The 22,120-nt window shown below is 34.8% G+C and overlaps 1 protein-coding gene across 1 annotated transcript in view; it reads right to left on the reverse strand.

Moving 5' to 3' along the window:
• Positions 1-22,120, reverse strand: part of BIRC6 (baculoviral IAP repeat containing 6) — a 146,088-nt gene that overhangs the window by 19,258 nt on the left and 104,710 nt on the right. The window contains exons 64-65 of the mRNA XM_015815994.2: positions 21,475-21,633; positions 20,721-20,889 (exon numbers count right to left, since the gene is read on the reverse strand). Of these exons, the coding sequence (XP_015671480.1) occupies positions 20,721-20,889; positions 21,475-21,633 (328 nt within the window). The remainder of the gene's footprint in view (positions 1-20,720; positions 20,890-21,474; positions 21,634-22,120) is intronic.

A 22,120-nucleotide genomic window follows, 5' to 3' on the forward strand; every position in this document is an offset into this window, starting at 1 on the left:
ATAGCTTAACCAAATACAGATGACATTTAAAAAGTCCTTTTTATATTATTGAAAGAACACAATCAATAGAGCATATGCAACCAAAAAGGAAAATGGATTATTATGCAACATTTCCTATGTGCCTCAAAACAAGCTAAGCAAAAGAACCAGCTGGAAGGTAGGCAAAGTATAACAACAATTTTATAAACATCTTTTAATAACTTATTCAAAGGATATAAATGTTTTTTGTTTCTTCCATTTTCATCCATAAGTTCTACTCTGAATGTTACACTATTAAATACACAGATGAAAGTAAAAAAGGTACACACACAACCATTCTACCTGTAACAAGTGGTATTTCATTTTGGTATTATGAGATTAGGATAGTCTCCTGTGACAATGTAAATTAAGACTTAGCATAAAAGATGGTATTTTCAACTGTCAAGGACATATTTGTGATCATATCCGGTTTCAAGCAAACATCTTCTCTATGTCAGGAACTCCTTTCATCTTTATTAGCTGGCTTCAAACAGTTCTACTTCATTCATATCTTAAGAAATCATAGAGGTCATAACTTTTATTCAGACAGTAGTGTTTATATCCTGTTTTTTCATCATTTAATGCCACAAATTCTCATTGGAGACTGAACCATTCTCTCTTTTTTCTCCAAAAATTCTACCTGCAGCCTTCATATGTAAATTCAGTAATAATGTCAGTAATCACTGAAAATACCATTCAAAGATTATGTAAAAATACTACAAAAAGGCTGAACCCTGAGAGTGTCTTAGTTAACAGGATATGCAGGAATCTCATTAACTATCCAAAGATTTACAACAGAGGCTAGATACTCCAGCTATTCAATTAAAATATCTAGAATCCATTTTCTTACTTTACAATCAGTCAGTTTAGATCTTCAAAGCATAAAATTATTGCCAGAGGTCACATTTTTGTTCTCATAATGTCTAACTAATTTAAAATTGTAAACTTCCCTTGTTTCTGCTTTCTTAGTACATTTTCTTAAACATATGATGTTAACAAACTCACTAAAAGACATGGTTTCGGTTACAATATTTCATGAGTTACTATGAAGTCTGAAGCTAATAGGACAGGAAGCAAAAAGCCACAGACTAGTCCTGACCATTATGTAAATATGTCATAGTGCCATCTGTATTTCAGGTTGGGAAAGAGAGACCTCGGACTAGAACCCCAGAACTGACAAATACAATTATACACTCACAGAGAAAAATGGATTACTATATTTTGTAATAGTTGATTTTCTGCAAAGGCATTTCTCCTTCTAGGCGCAATAAAGTTTTTGTATAATTATACTGAGTCCTTGAAGGTTTTACTGTTGGGTAGTTATTGACTATAGTATATATTTAAGAAGAGACTGGACAGCCATTTGTCTGAAATGGTATTGAGTTTCCAGCATGAGCAGGGGGTTGGACTAGATGACCTCCAAGGTCCCTTCCATCTTTTTAAAAAATTATTATTATTATTATTGTTGTTGTTGTTGTTGTTGTTATATATGCATATTTGCACATATGAAAAGAACAGAATGAAAACAGGCTTGCAAGAAGTTTGACAGCAAATTTCAGCTCCTTACTCCTACACTATGGGAAGACATTTCAGACTCCAACCCCAGGATTTAAACAATGGCTCTGGTTTGTTTGCAGTTCTGCTGGTGTTGGATTAGGTTACTAATGCTTTCTTCCATCAGAAAAAGTGGTGACCCTGATAGTTAAGCCACACAATGAATCAGCTAGCAAGTGGGGCAGAATTTAACAAAATACGCAGTTCCAATGCCTCTTCCCAACCCAGGATCCAACAACTTTCTTACGCTAAGGACTTTCCACCTTGCCTGAAAAGTATAATTATCTTGGACATTTACTACCTTTGCTCACTCAATAGGAATTGCATTTTTCATACCAGGGGAACTATCCCACCCATTGAGCTCATGTACCATTTGCAATTGATTGAATGACTAAGAAAACTGTAATATGGGCAGCCCCCTTCTCATAAAAAATAGTTTGGACTTGGATAACTACACTACAGAAGGACTATTTGCTGAACTGTCAGGTGACCTATTTCAGCAGAGCATCCCAGACATTAATCCAACTCTGTACTGATAGAAAACTCAAAGAATTACAAGAGAGTAACACATCACTATTTTACAAGTTGAACCCACATGTCTAAATACTAACAAAACTCCAGTTTTTCTCCAAAGAAAATGTGCTAACAAGCACATGGAAAGGAATAATGCCTTCCAGTTTCCCACATCCAGAGAGGGAGAGAGGGAGATGCTCCTGGCTGCTTCAGGATCAAAGGAGAAGAAAAAAAAGAAAAGAAAACATGGTGGTAGTATAAGGACTAAAGTTGATAAGGTGAGAAGCAAAGGACTGCAGATCAGATTGATATGTAAATATATTCTTTCCTCTTTGTTTTTGTCTTGTTCTATTTCATAAAATAAATACCTCTCCCCCCACCTCCAAATAATTCATATTGCTGGGAAAAAGCAATAAAAGTTTCATTGCCACAAAAGGAATGGGCAAGAAAGGATTGCACTTGAGATAACACGCATTCAAGTACATATGCATACAACTGGATTCTGCCTTCTGTAATAGTTAGACTTCTGCATAAATGTTTCTTTTTCAGTTTTGCAATAAAGCTTTAATCTAATCATGCTGGGTCCTCGAAGATACTGCTGTTAGCTAGTTACTAAGCGCAGGGGAGAGAGAGAGTGTGTGTAAATGTCTGAAGACTCATGAATCAAGCTATGCCTGCATGAAGTCTGACATCTAATGACTTTTGCTTTTTCTATTTAAACAATAACTGGAGGCAGATCTCTTATAAAATGTCTAATTAACACTCAACATTCAATTGCTTTGCAAAGAATTGATTGCCTGGAGAGCTCTGTACAAGAAAGAGAAACATTGTTTTTAATAAAAGGAAAAAAAGAAATAATTTCAGACAGTTTGGTCAAAATGACCAAATGCAGGTTCTGACATTGGAATGCAAGCTCTGGTCCAGCAATATGCTTGTTCAATGTCATCCCCCCCCCCCCAATCCATGATTTTAGATGTTTTTGTTTTTCACAGATTGCTTGTCACACGAACAGTAACATAGTATCAAAACACTGAGTCAGCATTTGGTAAAATTGATGTATTTTTAAAGTTACAGGAATGAAGGCAAAGTTGCTATCACTTTATAGCCTTAAAAGCTTTTCATCTCATAACAGAATAACAAAATAGGAAGGGGCCTTGAAGGTCTTCTAGTCCAACCCTCTGCTCAAGCAGGAAACCCTATACAATTTCAGACGAATGGTTGTCCAATCTCTTCTTAAATACCTCCAGTGTTGGAGTACCCACAACTTCTGTAGGCAAGTCGCTCCATTGATCAATTGTTCTATCTGTCAGGAAATTTCTCCTTAGTTCTAGGTTGGTTCTCTTCTTGATTAGTTTCTATCTATTGCTTCTTGTCCTGCCTTCAGGGGCTTTGCAGAATCTCCCTGAATTATATGGTCTCTTAAGTATTAGTTTTTAAAGTTAACTATTAGTTTTAATGTCACTTGTCTATGAGACATTCAAAAGCAGTTTGACAATATGATACTCAGTTTAAAATTTGACTCAGAAAAGTGACCAGTAAACTTGCAAAATAATACATTAAATATAACAAATTTTCCAGTTTAGAAAAAAACTCATGAGGTTTGACTCCAGAAGTTATAGGTGCTTTGTCACTGGAGGTTTTTAAGAAGAGTTTGGACAGTCGTTGTCTGAAATGGTATAGGGTCTCCTGCTTGGGCAGGGGGTTGGACTAGGACCTCCAAATCTGGTATTCTGTATTCTAAATATAATTAGAATAATTATAGGCTCTGAACTGTATAAATTTAAATACTACAGAATGATTCTCTTTTTTGCTCACTCTACAAGGGAAGACATATGGTAGAAACTGACATTCTGGAATATCTACCATTTTTTCTAGCTATCTTTGCTCAAACTGGAAGCCAACCTACTTTTTCATCACATCCAGGGCTTTTCAACCTTTTCACAGATTGTACCACTTTTAGGACATGACAATATTCGAGTACCACCAGTGCTTAGCAAGGTGTCAAAAACCTGAAGACTAAAAAAAAAAAGGGGGGGGATTTTGGGTTTTACTGGTTAGATTCATTTGTTATAGAAATGGCTAGTTTATAATATTATGGAAAAGTAAAAAGTTGAGTTCAATGTTAATGCTTCCTTCCTACTGCAACAGTGGAACTCAGAAGTCAATGTCTTTTCTTTTCTTTTTCCCTTCTCCCCCTCACTTTTCCCTTTTTCTCTCACCCTTTGCTCGCAATCCCCCCTCACTCTTTGCTAGCAAAAGTCTCTAGCTTGTTCTCATTCATTCACACATTGCTCGAAGCTTCTCTCTTGCTTCATTCACTCACACGTTGCTCGCAAAAGCTTTTCTCTTGCTCCATTCACTCACACGTTGCTTGCACAAGCTTTTCTCTTGCTCTCATTCACTCACACGTTGCTCGCAAAAGCCCTTTGCTCGTTCTTTCACTCACCCTTCGCTTGCAAAGGCCGTTTGCTCACTCTCTCCTCATCGCTTTGCTAACAAAAGCCTCTTCTTTTCTCTCTCTTTCTCTGTGTTTTTTTTCTCTCCCGCCAAAACTTGCTCCTTTTATAGCTTCTTCTCGCTCCACCTCCTCTTCCTCCTTTTTTTCTTCCGGGTGTGCCAGAAGCTCCAATCAGCATGCAGCCGTGCATGCAGATCCTGGGGCTTCTGCCGAGCCCTGCAGCTCCAGCTGATCTCCTCCAGGTCTGTGCGGCGCTGCTTTAGCCGATTCTCTCCCCCGCTACACTTGGCTATGGGTCGCGTACCACCTGCCAGGTGCTAAAGTACCATTGGTGGTACGTGTACCATTGGTTGAAAAGCCCTGATCGAATCCTCATACTTTATGATCTAGCTATCAAGGACTAGATTTACACATCAAGCTTAGTTATGGATTATTGAATAAATTATAATTGATTGAATTTAAACAGTATACTAAATCTAAATAAACCATTGTTTGTTTTAATGCGATAGATGAATCCTATCTATATTTACCAACTCATATCTTTTGATTTCTGCAGTTGACATGTATTATATCTGAATGATTCTCCTAGTCTTTGCAGAATCTCCCAGCAAAAGGGATGAATTACATTCACTTTTATTCTCCACAACATTAAAGTTAGTGGGAACAATATGAAACCAGAATTTTAGCCATACAGGTAAAAAAAGATTAAATAAGTTACTTCTATTTTATTTTAATTACACAATGGAAAAATGATTTAATTTCACTCTTTGGGGAAGAAAGTCAACTAGCTTAAGACAAAATCAAGGATGTCTGAGATATCAGTTGCTCTTCTTAGTAGTTCAATGTAGTCCAATAAAAATGTAAATATATTTGGTCATATTTGGCACGTACCTTTTAATTTTTTTTAATTATTTCTGCTTCTGGCATTTTATAGGGAAAAAAATACAAAGCACCCCATAACTACTCTAGTTTCTGAGATTTCATTAAATATTATCCACACTTTGACACAATGGTAATAATTGGAAACATCATTATAAAAATGAGCAAAAAGGAAAAAAATTAAACTAAATTCTTAGAATATGAAATTCTGTCACGTACTGGGCTCCTGTGAATTGTTATTTACATTCATAGTTCTGTCTGAAATCATTTCATTATCGATTCCTTTTTACTACCACTATTTATTTAACAGTGCTCTTCAAATTCAGCTAAATCACTCTTTCTGGAAAATGGCCAACTAATCCTAATCCTATTCAAATTAATTGTGATGAGCAGCTGCTGAGATTTAAAGTGAGAAACAAAAGTGTAAGAATAATTATGCTTCATTTAAACTTTCACAAGTTGTAGTATTTTCAAAGGGATTCTAATAAAATAGATGATTTAAAAAACTAATGGATAAAAGTTTAAGAAGACTTATAGAATCATACTACCTAAAATTTGCAACATTATATTAGGTTAGGGCTTTAATTAATACAATTTATTTAAATCCAAATTCCGTTGTCTCTTTTCTTTGAACTAGATCTGCACAAGTTTTGGAATACTATATTATCAATATAATACTGAATTCCAATAGATTATTTTACATAGCCAATTTTAACCCTTTAAACATAGCATCTGGATTAAAATATAATTCAAATACTTGTGAATTATTTTTATATTTTTATTATAAATCTAGAACAAATTGATTAACACCCCTATGCTAAATCACCCTGTGGAAAGAAAAGCTGGTGAACATAAAAATCAGGACCAGTAATGTGAAATTTCTTCAGATAATGCCTTAATGACAATGAATGTTTATTGCTTGGTTGTATATGTTCCATAAAACCCAAAACTATATTAACCACTTGTAGGATTACTGCTCTCGAAAATGTAAGGATTCATGTGTCGCAATATGGAAATAAATTATTTATATTTGATATAAGTAACATAGTGGAATACTGAGTTGATTGCCCTAAAATTATATCTATAATGCAGAAATTTTAAGACCACAAGCAACATTAATTTAGTTTCTTATACTGCAGTATCAAGAACTTTGTGTAGTTCATAAAAGATACTAAAAGCTTCTGTTGATTTTAATATTTCCTGCATATATATTTTTTACAGTGTTTCAAAATGCAAGACATTTAAACAAGAATAGGTAAAATTAGTCATTAAAAATGGTGAGAAAAATAGGGAACGGTTATCTATAAGTAGGAAGAATAATGGAAAACAGAAGCATTCAGATCTAGATACTCAGGTTTCATATTAGTACCCAGGTTGCTAATAAATATCTACTTCTATCACAGCATATAATTTTATTGGATTATTGTAAAATAATATTTTCAAATGAATAGCAAAATATTATTTCTAAAGAAACACACCACACATATATAAGTTGTTGATATTGTATCTTGTCAGACAAGAATCAGTGAGAGATCAACTTGTGGAATCAGTAGCAGAACTCAATCTAAAAGTACACAACTTTTATTGAAAATAATATTTTTGAAATAATCTAAAGTCATGTGAGCAATAAATGGACTTGTCAACACACTCCCCCAGATGGCTTTAGATTGGAAAATATTTTACGCTAAACTATGTAATAATCAAAGCAATTTGTCAAACAAACAAACTTTCCTCCAAACAGCCCTATAATTAGTATATACTAATTCCAAAATTATTTCAAAATTATTTCCATGACGATATAGACCATTTTGCAAATCAGGTTTTGTGCTGTAATATGCTTGGCTCTTATGCTAAATACATTTCTGAGGTTTCTGAGGTTTAAAAAAATACCATAAAAATACGACAATTTACCTGAAAGAAATGTAGCGAAAAGGAATTCACAGAAATAATTTTAAACCATGGATAAAGGATGCAAACACGCAAGCAAAAACTATTCTTATCCAAAGCCATTGTCTACCAATTTCTTAATGAATAATGAAATATCTGTCAGTTAAGGAAGTATTCATTCTGGGTTTTTTTTACCTAAAAAGGTATTACACACAACTTAATACACTAAATTGCATTAGCATAGATCTGTAATTCCTGCTCAGAACATCAGATAATTACTTCCTATGACAAAAGACTGGGAACATATCTTTTGTACATGGTGTTATTTTCACACTGACCTGTATTCATCAAATAGAGAACAGGTGGGGAATGAATAGATTTCAAAAAGACGGTTCCATTTTGAATCAACAGTCTACCAAAAGCTGTCGAAATGAAAAAAGAACTCAAAAGCAAAAGGACGGAAAACCCCGTTGCAGCTCAAACGCCTTAAGGTTGTTATTTGTAGCATGGTACTTTGTCAATTTGGCTTCATTTTACACAGCCCACTTTCACAAGCGTTACTGGATTAAAATGTGCCTAGCCTGACAATGAAACAGCAGAACCATCATGCATTGTTATGCAACTCATTGTCTGCAAGGGGGACTTGTAGCTGTTCTTTATTCAGAAAGTGCCAACTGCATGTTTAATCAATGTCACCACTCACTACCGTATGCAACTGAAGCCACTGACATTCCACTCCTCAGATCTGACTGGCTGCTAAGTTATGCAATGCTCTGAAGAATGCCTTGGGATTATTTGTCGGATGCTCTGAATGCAGGTGTGTAATACTCCTATGCTTGTCGCAAACAACTAACTTTGTTCCTTCTGGATAAAAATATAAACAGGGCAATATAACTGCATCTACTACATTTGGATTTACAATTCAGCAACACGAAGAAAACATCTTCAGAGAATTAACAAGCTCGAGAGCACGTTACAAAAACATGCATCTGGAATGTCTTGGGTTAATAGCTACATGTATATGACAAAGAGTGGGAGATTAAATTTTAACTGGAAGCCTCAGCTGTGTATCCACTATTGGTACAGAATGTGCTTCATCTGATCGAAGATTCAAAAAATTTAAAAGGGAACAAACATAACAACCTGGATAAGAAGAGCAGGGTTTTCCTTTCAAACATAACGTTGTTTCAATGGATAACCAACATAAGGCCTGCATTTCTTGGAAGATATTATAACACTATTGCATCTGCAGCCTAATTTATCAAGAAATTGTTCATGCATGCATACAATTTCTGCTCTGACTGAAAGGAACAGCCCTCCATGAAGATAAGGCTGTTTTTCCACTGCAGTGAGGAGTAAGCAGCATGTCTGATGAGATTTTATTCCTGATGCAATGTAGGGTAAGAGAGGCTTTTACGAATCTTTAAGTGTAAATTAATGTATTAATGCTTGATTGCTGCAATCACTTTCATTTTAAATGGAATTAAAATATTCAAAAACATGTAGTTTCAATAGGCATTCAGTTACATGCCTTTCTGAATATAGTGTGTAAATTGTCTGGCATTCCATTCAGATTAGACAATATTTTTTTCCAACAGTAATATTTAAATACAACAAATTGCAAATCCCAGTATAAATACATCTTGATTTTATGACACCAAAAGATTGTAAGATGAACTATGCAACAAAACTCACATTTAATCTATATTAACCACCACAAAACAAAAAAGAAACAGAAGAAAATAGCTGGTATCTACCATACATTGTATATATAGCACTTCTTTAAAACCTTCCTAACACCATCGTGCTAACTGTTGCCACACTTTATGGTAACATTTATACAATTTTCTCTTTTTTTCTTTCCAGTTTACATGCAGATTTCTAGATATAAAATCCACTAAAACCACCCTACCTTTTATATAAAAGGCTAACCTAATTTGTGCTATGTGATCAAACTTGTTCATTGACATATCAACATTTACTAATTTAACTACCTGGCTGCTTCCTGTTTATTTGTTTTTCAGTAAGCCACATATGTTTACTATGTAAAGTATAGATGCAGGTTCTGGGGGGAAAAACTATTCAGTTCAAAACTTAAAATTATGATTGGAATGAACTATAAATTTCTCCTTTTTTACTATGAAAAAAACAAAATAAAATACATGTGCAGCAATATGTGGGTTATATACATGTTGGATTTGTGTGTGTATATGTGTATGTGTGAAGGGGAGGGAGGATCCACAAAGTAAGTAATTTTTTTCCTTCTTTCTAGCTAGCAGTCCAAACGCTGGTGAAGGTCTTTGCAGAAAAAATGAGGAGCGCTGCCATTACAACGCTAGAAGATGTAAAAAGGCAAGAAGCAAGTGAGGAAAAAGAGGAATCTGTTTTAGCTCTGTTGGGAATAATTGGAACAGTGCTTAATCTATTTGTAATAGTTTTTGTGTATATCTACACAACCCTTTGATGGTTTTCTAGAAATCTGGAAAAGCACATAGTGCAAAGGTCAGCAATGACAAATAGGATCAGTGAACTCTATCCAACAGGAAACAAAGCCTCAAAAGAAAATATACATTCCAGACAGAACTGCCCAGTTAAAGGCCCAGCAACACTGACCATAAAATATATCTTTGAATCTAATTAAGCGTATTACATGTAAATGAAAACAGTATTCAACTTCTAACTGATGAGTGTCAATATTCAATCTCTAAAATGCATACAGTGTTCTTCTGCCAGTGAACATGGGAGACATTTATAATATAAGCAGGTTACAAATAAAGATAATGGTGCCACGAAACCTACTTGTTTTATTTACCTGATCCCCATTAAGCTTCTGGATTCATTTAAATAACATTTGGGTTGGAATCCAGCGCACTTTCCTACCATCAAGTGCTAAAATTTATACAAGTATATATGAAATGTAGAAAGAAGAACACTGTTAGGCACCATATTATGAATAAATAAAATGTTCATTGATTAGCTTCCATGATACTTTTATTTCTTATACTGCTGACAATTCAGTCAGGTACTGCAATATAATGCTTGTAGGTATTAATTTATATCCATGCTTATAAGCTACACTCTATATAACATGTAATTGTAAAACAATGTTTGCATTGCAAATTGTTATTTCAAGGGCAATTTTCATTAAAAAAAAGAGAAGATCATGGTTTGAGGAAACCACAGTATTTGCTATCTAATATAAAAGTCTGACTTTAACAAAATATTGGAAAGAAATACATTGAGTAATTGAAATTTGAATCATGTATAGTTTAAAAACAGATGGTTCTAAAGTATTATGGTATTATATTGGTTCCAAACAATATATTCTCCATGGTCAATGGCCTGGGGAAACCTTTCATGCATTTACTTAAAATTCCTCTTAATTGATCTAAATAAACATTTTTACAGTTTTAAAGTGTCTCTTGGACTATAATGCTTATTGGGGGAAACCATAATGAAACCAATGGGATGTATTTATAATTTTTTTTAAAAAAAGGACTGTGCTGTTAAATGTTCATAAACCACATTGTTTTCTTACTCCATGTGCCAACTAAACCAATCATTTAAAGAATTATGGTCCATGGCACTGCCTTTCTTATTTTGCCTGTATTTTAAAGAACATTTTAATTATAAGAAACACAATTAATATTTGAGTAAATAATCTCTGAAAAATGTAATGTCTTTGAATACTAGAGGTGACAGTATAACAAGGCAGTTGTCCTTTATTACTGTTTAATATCTGTTGTAACTCTAATTTCTAAAACAGAAAATAGGACACTAATCAGATGAAAAACTAAGTCCAACGAACAGGTAGGTTGAACCTAACTTCTAAGCTGAAGCCAAAGTTTTTATCCACCGTAAGGACCCATTTTTAATTTAAAACACGTACTGTATCTTGCTAAGAACTAAATTAATCCTTGGGCCAAATGCTCAGACCTATAAAAGGACATTAAGAAGACAAAGAGTTTTATTTCTCTGAAATGCAAGGAGACCTATATTTGGACTTCGGATGCAAACAAAGGGATATAGAATAAGGATATATATAGTAAATGGACAAAAAGAATTGAGAAATGATACTGCTAACAGGACTGAAGTAAATGAAAAGAAAAACAAAAGAGTATAAGAGCAGAAGTGAAAAATGAACATACGGTGTTTGAGCAAAGATGCATATACAGAAGAAAAGACAGTATAGGGCAAATACATTTTTAATGAATATTTTTGACAGGAAGTCCATGATAAGTAATAAAAAACAGAAATCAGTAAAGCATAGATTGTTGCAAGTTATTTATTAATCCTTGTCAAACTATCAGGTACAATTAAATGTCTCTTCAGATTAGCATTTGAACTTGACAATGGTTATGTTCAATTTAGAATGTTTACATTTTTTCCAGGCAGTCTCAAGAAGTCTTAAAGTGACCTAAAGTGGCATGCCTGCATATGCACGGGCACACACACAGTTCTAGAAAAATAATTTTGAATCAAGAGATTTTTTTAAAAAAAAATATGTCCTTACATGTAATATGTCATGATGTATCTATACCTACAAAGATCAGAACTGTTTAATCAATGGTTCTTCCTATGATACTCTATCAAAGTGAAAGCTGGACTTTAAAAAAGTAGGATAGAAAGATCATAATATTTTTGAACTTTGGTATTGGAAAGGACTATTGAAAATACCATGGGTTGCTAAGAAATTAAACAAATGGGTCATAGAACAAATCAGTTAAAATTCTCAGTGAGACAAATGACGAGGCTTAGATTATATTCTGGACACATTTTGTGAAAACTAGCTCTCTTGAGAAGTTCATGATGTTTGGATAGGTGGAAGGAAATTGTTACAGAATTTGCTGGATCTGAACCACATGTCCTTTAATTAATTTGTCCCTCTGATCTCTATAATAATCTGACTATTGAATATTAAGAATCAAATTCTTAAAATGTCTGAGCAGATAGTAGTTCCAGGCTGACATAATCTGGGCCCATAATTAACCAAGGTTGGACCTTCTTGAGAATATTACACTGTTGGCAGGATAAAAATAGTGTTGTTGGTTTTGAACATTGGTGTTGAAAAAGACACATGAGAATACCGTGAACATCTAAGAAAACAAAAGAATAATTGAACAAATCAATCCAAAGTTTCCATTCAAGGCTGATATGACCAGGTTCAAATGATCTTACTTCAGACACATTATTGGAAAACCTAGCTCTCTGAAAAATACTGGGAAGGGTGGAAGGAAAAAGAAGAAGAGGACGATCAGCAGCAAGGTGTATGGACTCAGTTATAGTACCAATGAGTGCACTGTTGGAAGACTTGGAAAACCAGATTAGAGGCAGATCATCATGGAGAAAACCTACCTATGCAATTGTTAGGAATTGATAACACCTTGATGGCATAAGTTTAACACAAAATCTTCTATCCAGCATCTGAATATGCTACTGAGTGGCTTAGATGAATGTTCTAATTATCTACTACAATAAAACCAATTTTCTAAAGGGCTATGAGATGTTGACTATTTAGAATACTTTTGAAAGTTAAATCCATGGGTGAACTGGAACTCGGGAGGAGGTGAAATTTGTCTCAATAGAGGTGTCCTTGGGATATAATGACTAATTATTCACTATATTTCTGAAAGAGCCTTCATACCACAGCATTTGGCATAAAACACTTAGAAAGAGATACACTTTTATATGGCCCTAAATTAGTTTGAAGTTGAATACTAAAACTAGGCAACCTATAACCCCTTGGATTATCCTTTCAGAGATATTTCCTGAAAGGATATTTCCTGATGTATGTCTATGGAGATTCTCAGTCACCCAGGTTATGGTTATCAACCTTGAAGTTATTTTGCTTTTCATCCAAAAAGCTTCTTCAGTTCTGAAGAAGCTTCTTGGATGAGAAGCAAAATGTCTTCAAGGAAAAAAGAAAGAAAGTCTAGTTGCTTTTTGAAAAGTATCTTTAGGACATTCAGAGATGTATCTGCCTTGAAAATAACCCATGTTATACCGTATAGCTCAATCAAACATCAGCAGACAAAATGTTTTATGAACATTTGTATTATGTCATAAATGTTTTAGGATAATGTTTTTATGTCATATTTAATAAATTTATCAAATTTTAATCTCATGGCAGGCATGGGTCCTGAGTTTTGGATGCATCCTGTAAGTTAGCTTATTTGAACTTGTTGTTCAGTCGCTAAGTCATGTCTGACTCTTCGTGGACCATAGCATGCCAGGCAACCCTGTCCTCCATTGTGTCTCTGAGTCTGCCCAAATTCATACCCATTGCGTCAACATTAAAAAACAAACAAACTAAGATCATGTGATTTGGCCCCATCATTTCCTGGCAGATAGAAGGAGAAGAAATGGAAGCAATCCAAAGTCCAGAAGAGCAACCCAGAGATTACCAAACCAGATTCTGCAATGCTCTCCATTGTAGTTTTGAAACTGACATCTTGCAGTCCCTAGTAATGGGTACTTTGTGAGGGTACATTCCGGACTGGAGAACACAGGTATGTTATCCATCAGTAGAAGCAACTCTTGTAGCAATACAAAATACACAGACTCACCAATTGTTAGCTTTACAGATTTAACAACTTAAAACCAAATTCTCTGCTACTAACAGAAAATGGGATGGTCAACCATAGGATGAAATTCCAGATGCTATCCACTTTTATTGTAAAAAAACACAGGTGCTAGAAATCTTAATGTCTGGAATGCAGGGACAATATCCATAGGGCATCAATTTTACATTCCTATATCAATACACTCCCAAACTACTAATATTTTGTCTCACCCTCTATAATTTGAAACTCTAAAGGAAAACTTTAATCCTGCTTTTTTCCACTAGGATAGCCAAGGCCCTCTTTCCACTTTTATTACTGTTAATCAGTCTGGTCTCTTTGTATCTCCACCTATCTCAGGACTGAATACTTTGTTAACAGATACTGATGCAACTTACTCTGTTCTGCAAGTCTCTTTCTGGTCCTTTCTGCCTCAGGGAAATATGAACATGGAAGCAGTGAGACTACATGCTTCCAAAATATGGCAGGATGTACAAAGAGAGGAAAAAATATCACTTTGTTTAGGATCATAAAATCATTAATCACTATGCAATTCTTTTTCCTCCCATTGTTCCAAATACTACTATAGTAATTGTTACTATCCCTGCCAAACCACTCATTTTACTGTCATAAATCTTTGTTCTGTCTCCTTCAATGTATCTTTATAAACAGATTCTTGATTCAGATAGGTTGCAATTAATGTGAATTCAAATAATATGGTATCTGATTTAGTACAAATTATAAATTGATACCAGGTTGTGTTTAATGCAACCCAAAATTCAGTTAATGTCAGGCTAACACATGTACAATTGAGGCTAGCACACGAGCAGTTGTGGCTGGGGTTTTAGACACTGCTAATTTTGGATGCTGACCCTAACCTCAATTGGAGCATGCAAATTTGCTGAGATGTGGCTGGAGCACTCTGCATCTACCAGCATATTATAAAGATTTAAATAAAGAGAAAATAGTTCAGTCTATGCTGCTAAAATATTTTGAGAGGCAATAAAGATATTTTTGTCAGGGTAAGTTTACCTTTACGAATAATATTTAGATTTTTTTATTTTTATAACTATCATGTGACCTTCTTAACCATAAATTTATATTATATTTTTATCCTTTATGATAATATTTCATTAATATAGATATAAAAGTTATATTTAAAATTTATACAGTCTATTTCTATTGAGCTGGAACCAATTCACCCATTTTCTATAGAAACATCACTTGAAATACTGTGAATTCAAATAATGCAACCATTTCATAGGATTAATTAGCTACACTAATCAAAACCCACCTGTACCTGTTATTCTTTTCCTCTCAGAGAAACAAGTACACTTGGACATGTTTACTCCAGGGATTTTGGATATTTGCAACATTATTTTGATTAGGAGCCGCCCAGAGTTTATTGAAATAGAGGCAGCTATATAAATGTAATAAACAAACAAACAAACAAATAGGAATGAATCCACAAGAAACACTAACTCTTCCTAAAGAAGCAAAACTAATATAGTATGTGGACAACTTCCTAATGGTAGCTCTTGAAAACCACACTGGAAGGCATTCTTGTTACATCTGTCACTCAAGGATTATAAAATATCCAGTAAAAACTTGCAATTTTACTTCTCAGAAGCTCCTTATTTGGGATACCTAATTTGGGAATTACTTGCAATTATTACTTGCATAGTAACATGTTCCATCACTCTTACTAAAAAAAGTTCTGAGAATTTTAACTTCTATCACCAATAGATCCCCAAGTATTCCACTTTGACTAAGCCTCTTTATGCTGTAATCTTTGTTTCTGTTACAGATAATTTACTTCTCTTAAGCAATTGCTTTCTACCATTTCAGCTTTGGAGAGACCTGATTTCAAAAACCTATTTAAATTATGTAGTCATAAAAAGCGTGGACTTCTTGCTACAACTGGATGGATGCCATACAAAACCTATTATCCTGTGGCAAATGTTTTTCAGCCTGCTTGCATGTTGTTGCAGCTGCTGCTTTACTAAGTGATAAATCACAATGCCTGATATTAAGAAACCCTCCTACAATAGCTGTTTTTGCCTTATTAAAAAACCCATATATATTTTCTCCCCAAAGACTTCTTGTTATGATGTAATCTCTTAAGCTGCTAAAGGGGTTATTTTAGTTCACTGCCCACTCTTGAAGCCTCCTTTCCTTTTACTAATCCAACAGAAGGCACCCTGCCCAAATGGTCACAGGAATGTCACTTCTGTCAGAATTCTTTGATATTCTCCTGGCAAATCTTGATCTGATGGCTTCTGTCTCAAAGGTAAAATATTTTTTTATATTTATAGCTCCTCATCTCAAAAACATGTGATTCTGGATGGCATACAACACAACAACGGTTAAAAGACTCAAAACAGTCTAAAAACAAAACAAAACAAATAAATAAAATATATTACATAAACAACACCCCCCCCCCAAAAAAAAGCTGGAGAACAAATATAACTTAATGTCATGCAGCCAACTTACAGAATCTCTCGGGGATCCCCAAGGTTAATAGAAAAAAGCCACATGTTTTAAGATCCTTCCAGAAGGCTAACAGAGATTGGACTATCCTCAGCTTGGGAGGAATGATATTCTAGAACAGTGTTTCCCAACCTTGACAATTTTAAGGTATGTGGACTTCAACTCCCAGAATTCCACAGCCAGCAATGCTGGCTGTGGAATTCTGGGAGTTGAAGTCCACATGCCTTAAAATTGTCAAGGTTGAGAAACACTGTTCTAGAGGATGAGGGCCATAGCAGTAAAAGCATACTACCTGAATCCCGCCAGATTGTGCTAATTTGAGGGCAGGACCCACAGTATTCCCCCTCCTGCCCAACATGATGAAATGGGTAGATGTAATTAGGAAGAGAAAGTCCCTCAAATAACCTGGTCTATGCCATGTGGGGCTTTAAAGGTCAAAAACAGCACCTTGAATTGCACCTGGAAGCAAACTGGCAACCAATGGAGCTCACAAACACGCATCTTTCTAGGGGGCACACTTAATTGTCCATTCAGCTGCACTCTAAACCAGCTGAAGCTAACAGATGATCTTCAAGGGCATGGGCGCACACATGAAGCTGTGCAAAGGCCCTCCTAGCTCCAACTTCCAACTGCTCTTTGAGAAAGAGTCATGAATCTAGAAGATCCTCAAATTGCACACTGGGCCTAGAGGCACTGACATCCCACCCAATATCAAAGCTTGAACTAGAAGGCCCCAAACCTCAGAACTATTCATTCTTGCCAGGGTTCAGCTGAAGCCTGTTGTTCCCCATCCAAATAACTATCCAGGCTAGATGTCAACCATATCACTTACTTCACCGAGGGGAAAGATATAAACTGAGTGTAACCAACAAACTGAAAGCTTACCCCATGATGACAGATGATCCCACCCAGAAACTTCATGCAGATTTTAAATCGGAGTACACAGAATGCCGAATCCTACAGAAGCTCTCACTCCTAATTAAGATTAACTGATTCATTCTTTTAATTCTACAAAATTAAAGATACTTTATGTCTCAGTGACAAAGGAATCCCAGGAATGTATGCCTCTTTGTAACATGATTCCCCCTTCATTATATATAAACTTTAAACAAACAAATCGATTTCATATTCCTTTCCTTTACACAATAATTTATTTTCTTGCAAAATATAACTGCATAAAACCTCTTCCTACTATGTCTTAGCTCATATCTATAAACAAATCATTAAAGCCTTATCATTCAATCCGATTACAGCTCTATTAAGAGCTACCAGAAACATAATACAAATAATTTTTAATTTCTTCAAATAATGTCTCACAAATTAATAATCTTTTCATCTCCTCTCAGAAACTCCTCCCCAGCTTTAACACCTTCCTTCAATTTTAATACTATAGCTTGCCACTTTCTGTAAAAATATAAGAAAACATCTTTTCTTCCCATATCTTATCTATAAATGAATCTTTAAAGCTTCATTATTCAGTCCTGTTTAAAAAAAATCCATTAAAAACTGTTAGAAAAAAAATCATACACATTTTAACCTTGATCAAATAAGTTAACTTTATAAACCTTCCTTTTACTTTTAAAAGTCTTGTTTATTCTTTTTAACTAGTCTCTCAAAATCCAGTTTCTTTTCTTTCTCTAACTTTCTTCATAAATATAACAGATTTCTCTTGTTCAAAATAAGAAAGTTGTCCATGTCACACTTCAGAGTTGAAATTCACACATCTAAATCACTCTTCTGTTTTATTATTTGTATCTCCCTTTTAGCTATTAAAACATCAGCTGATTTCATTTGTAAATCTTATATAACATCCTGTTCAGTATCATTCTTATATGCAGTCAATTTTAAGTTCATATTCAAAACAGTCTATTCCTGAATTGAATCTTCTTCTATCCTTCGGGAGAAGGGCGGTATATAAATCAAATTAATAATAATAATAATAATCTCCTCTTTTCAACCCATTTTTTATTGTAACAGACAATCTTAAAAAAAAGTTCAGAGTACATCATTGCCAAATATCTTTGAATACTTCCAGAGTTAAAATTCCTTTTTCCATTCTGAACTGGTGGGTCTTCTCCTTTAATTATAATTTTTAGTTTTTTCCCCTCTACTAATCACTAGTAACCAAATTCAAGGTTGCCTCTTATTCTGTTTTTCCAAGCCACAACACAGGGAAAGATCTCTTACATTTAAATTAAAAATCTTCATGTATTTTTAAAGAAACTACAGGAAGTATTCTTATAAGTATTTCAAAATCTTATCCAGAGTCAGTCTGGTTCCTTAATCTGTTTAAAACATTTCAAAGGAATCATTCTAATCACCTTTTGGTGCTTATTTCCAAATAAACTTTTCTTTAAGTTCTTAAACTTACTAAATTTCTTAGTTGGGATTTCAAGGAAAATTGCCCAGTATAATAAAATGTGTCCTTCTGAAGGTTCTTAGTATGCAAAAAGCAACTTACAAACCCCTGCCAGCGAAAGTGATTAAGAGAGAAAGTTGGTGAACTCAATATCCTTTTTTAAAGGCTCTGAATTGAGGCTTGGGCAAAATTGATTTTCTTGACTACCAGACCAATAAAACCTGCTGTTTTATGGTTTCATTGCAGGAACCATCTCTATGGAGCACTAAGGGAGATCCCAGGCCCTTCTCGTAATCTGGAGAGACTTTGGGGAGCCAATTGATTCATTAGGCCCTCTTTCTGCTGGAGTCACTGGCTCCCCTCTTGCAGAGCTGTCCACTGTCTGTCATTGCTTCCCCAGAAGTCAAGAAATATTGAGGCTTCCAACTCAAAATTCTAACTCAATTTTTTGAATAAACAATATTGGAATTGCAGTAAAAAACAATTAGGTACTTTGAATTCTAAGCCACAACAAACACAACAGATTGCTAATAACATCAGTGAATGTGAAGTGCAGGAATACTGAATATTAATAACAGGCAAATATCACACCTAATGCACAGCTACCTTATACTTTAGAAAAAGTTAACTGAACACAACAAAGTTTCCATGGAGAATATAATTTAGTCCAATGTGGCAGGAATCAGGCTTTTATGCATTAGAGAATTTTTGGACAAAGCCAAAAGGGCGTTCAGTTTCTCAGGGCAGTCACTTAAACAAAACTAAGCTGCCTAAGAAAGACTAAAAAATCCGTATGGAACAGGTTACATTACCTATTAGAACCATTAGTTGACATTTCACCAAGTCATAAAATCTTTTACAACTGATTCCTGCAAGTTGAATTGATTGGGCAACTATTGTTGTTAATTTTGACCACCTATATCAGTGATGGCGAACCTTTTAGAGACCGAGTGCCCAAACTGCAACCCCAAACCCACTTATGCATTGTCGGGTGCCGGGTGGGTGTGGCCCATTGGCTGGGTGTGGCCACTTGGGTGGGCGTGGCTGCGGTGGTAACAGCAGACTGGGCGGGACTAAAAAGTTCAATCAATCAATTCCAACTTTGCAAGATCTTTTTTTTTCCCACGAGAAATTGAAATTGACTGATTGATTGAACCTTTTTTTTTTGTACACGGCGGCGGAGGCCTAAAGCGAAAAGGTTTTATAAAACCCAGCAGAAGGCCTAGGACTGGAGCGACGGCGCACGTGCCCACAGAGAGGGCTCTGAGTGCCACCTCTGGCACCCGTGCCATAGGTTCGCCACCACTGACCTATATCCTTTATGAACTCTTGGCTATAGCTTATCACTTTAACTCATTCTCAACTGACACCTAGATTTCTGGGAACTCACTTGCAACTGAATAATTTCCGCCATCCCCACGAATCATAACAACATGCAAGTGAGATTAAGAAAGACTTTGTAGGATTTGTAAGCAGAAAGACAGAATCCTTTTTTACAGCTGAGTAAATACAAAGCCTTTTGTCAAGCTCTTTCTACTGAATGGGATTCAACTTTGTGCAGTTTTAGCTCGTATCGCAGTGATATGATGAAAAAAATAACTGTTATCCTGAAACACTCTGAGCTAGACTACTGTAGATAGCATCATATTTTATGGAAGCTTTCAATATTCATCTTTCACTTTCATAAATTTGCATTATACTCAATTTACAGAAAACCAAAAAAGCACATAGGTATTTTTTGTTATATAAGAACATGTGATAAAGAAATGAATATGGATACACTATCAACATTCAAAGCACAGAAGATAAATGATACATCTCATTGTATGAAGTGTAATTATGTTCATCTTCAAGCTGCTGGCTTCTCACATATTTTACAGAAACTCCAATGCATTTGAATTTTATGATATGTTTTGATGCAACTTTTATATATATAAACCTTAGCATTTCTACACTGGATTGGAAAACAAGCTGTTTTGAAAAACAAAGAGCAACACACTACCTGAATCATTGCGGAGGTAAGATGACATTGCTGGAATAAGACATGATTGACTAAGTAGCTCTAGCAAAACTGATGGAAGGGCACTGCTGTTCTGTCCTCTACTTTCATGGCTGGACTGGATATCTCCATTTGATATGCTGCCTGCAGGATTTATGTAGCTAGCTAGAACCTGAAATTTAAGAAAGTTTTTTTAAGAATTTCACTGAGATAGCCACATAAAGGATATGAATTACAAGGTAATAGTAGTTCTTACTATACATAATATGTAGGAAAACTATTTAAAAAAATCTCTTTTTCATTAGTACAGAGAAATAATATATTTAAAATAAAATTAATAAGCATTCTTCATCAACTTCAAAAGCCCATTTAGTGAACAATGTAGGCATTCCTGATATAAATATCACTACAGAAATGATCAGATTTAATTAAACCCCATACTTCTCTGCTCAAAACAGATTCCAGATGCCACATGTTAATGTCAGAAAATTTTCAATAATGGAATAAAATTGCTATTTTTTTTAGTGAAACCAATTTACATTCCAACATGTTCATTACGTAGCATGAAAAATTGTATCAGAAAAGAAAAAAAATACTCATGCAGGCCCATTAAATTCTTGAATCTAGGAGTCATCTTTTAAATATGTAATACAAATGACATTCAATATCAATAAAAGGGCAATTCAGTGTAACTCTCAAATCAAAGATTTAATTTTTGATAAACTGAATGTATATGAATATTATATTGTTCTAATACCTGTAAAAGACATGTGACATGCTCTTCTTCCAGTCTTTGTTTAGTTAGAGCTTGTTCCACATCCCATCCTGAAGCAGTAGAACCAGTTCCAAATCCAGTGCCTTTAGCCCAGTAAAGTTGCTGTTCTTCTGTTGATGCACTATTGTGTGTGCTTGACACCTGTGACAAGTTAAAAACAATTAAACTGCAGTTTCAAATTTCACAGATTTATATTCTAGAGCAGTGGTATCAAACTGCCGGCCCGTGGGCGAGATGCGTCATGCCGAAACCGTGCCCACCCCATTGCCGGCAATGGAAAAAAAGTCATGACATGTCGTGACACGTCATGTGACATTGCGAGTTTGACACCCCTGTTCTAGAGCAAGGAGTCAACAAAACCCTTTTGAATAAGCCCTCCTTATTTTGGTATCTGGCTTATGGATAAGATGGGATACAGTAAAAGCTTACTCAGCAAAAATTCTAACTGGTCTTTACAATCAGTGCTTGTCCATTGTATGTGAACCGTAGGATAACATTTATCTATTTTGCTGAATTTAAATGCTTCACATACTATATATCAGTAAGCCACATCTGATTCTAGTGCTTAAAACAGTGACAAATACATGCAGGAGACAAACGTTGGATAAAAAAAAATCTACTTCCCTAT

This window comes from Protobothrops mucrosquamatus, unplaced genomic scaffold (assembly GCF_001527695.2).
Source record: "Protobothrops mucrosquamatus isolate PMUCROS unplaced genomic scaffold, P.Mucros_1.0 scaffold393, whole genome shotgun sequence".
NCBI classification, from domain to species: Eukaryota; Metazoa; Chordata; class Lepidosauria; order Squamata; family Viperidae; genus Protobothrops; species Protobothrops mucrosquamatus.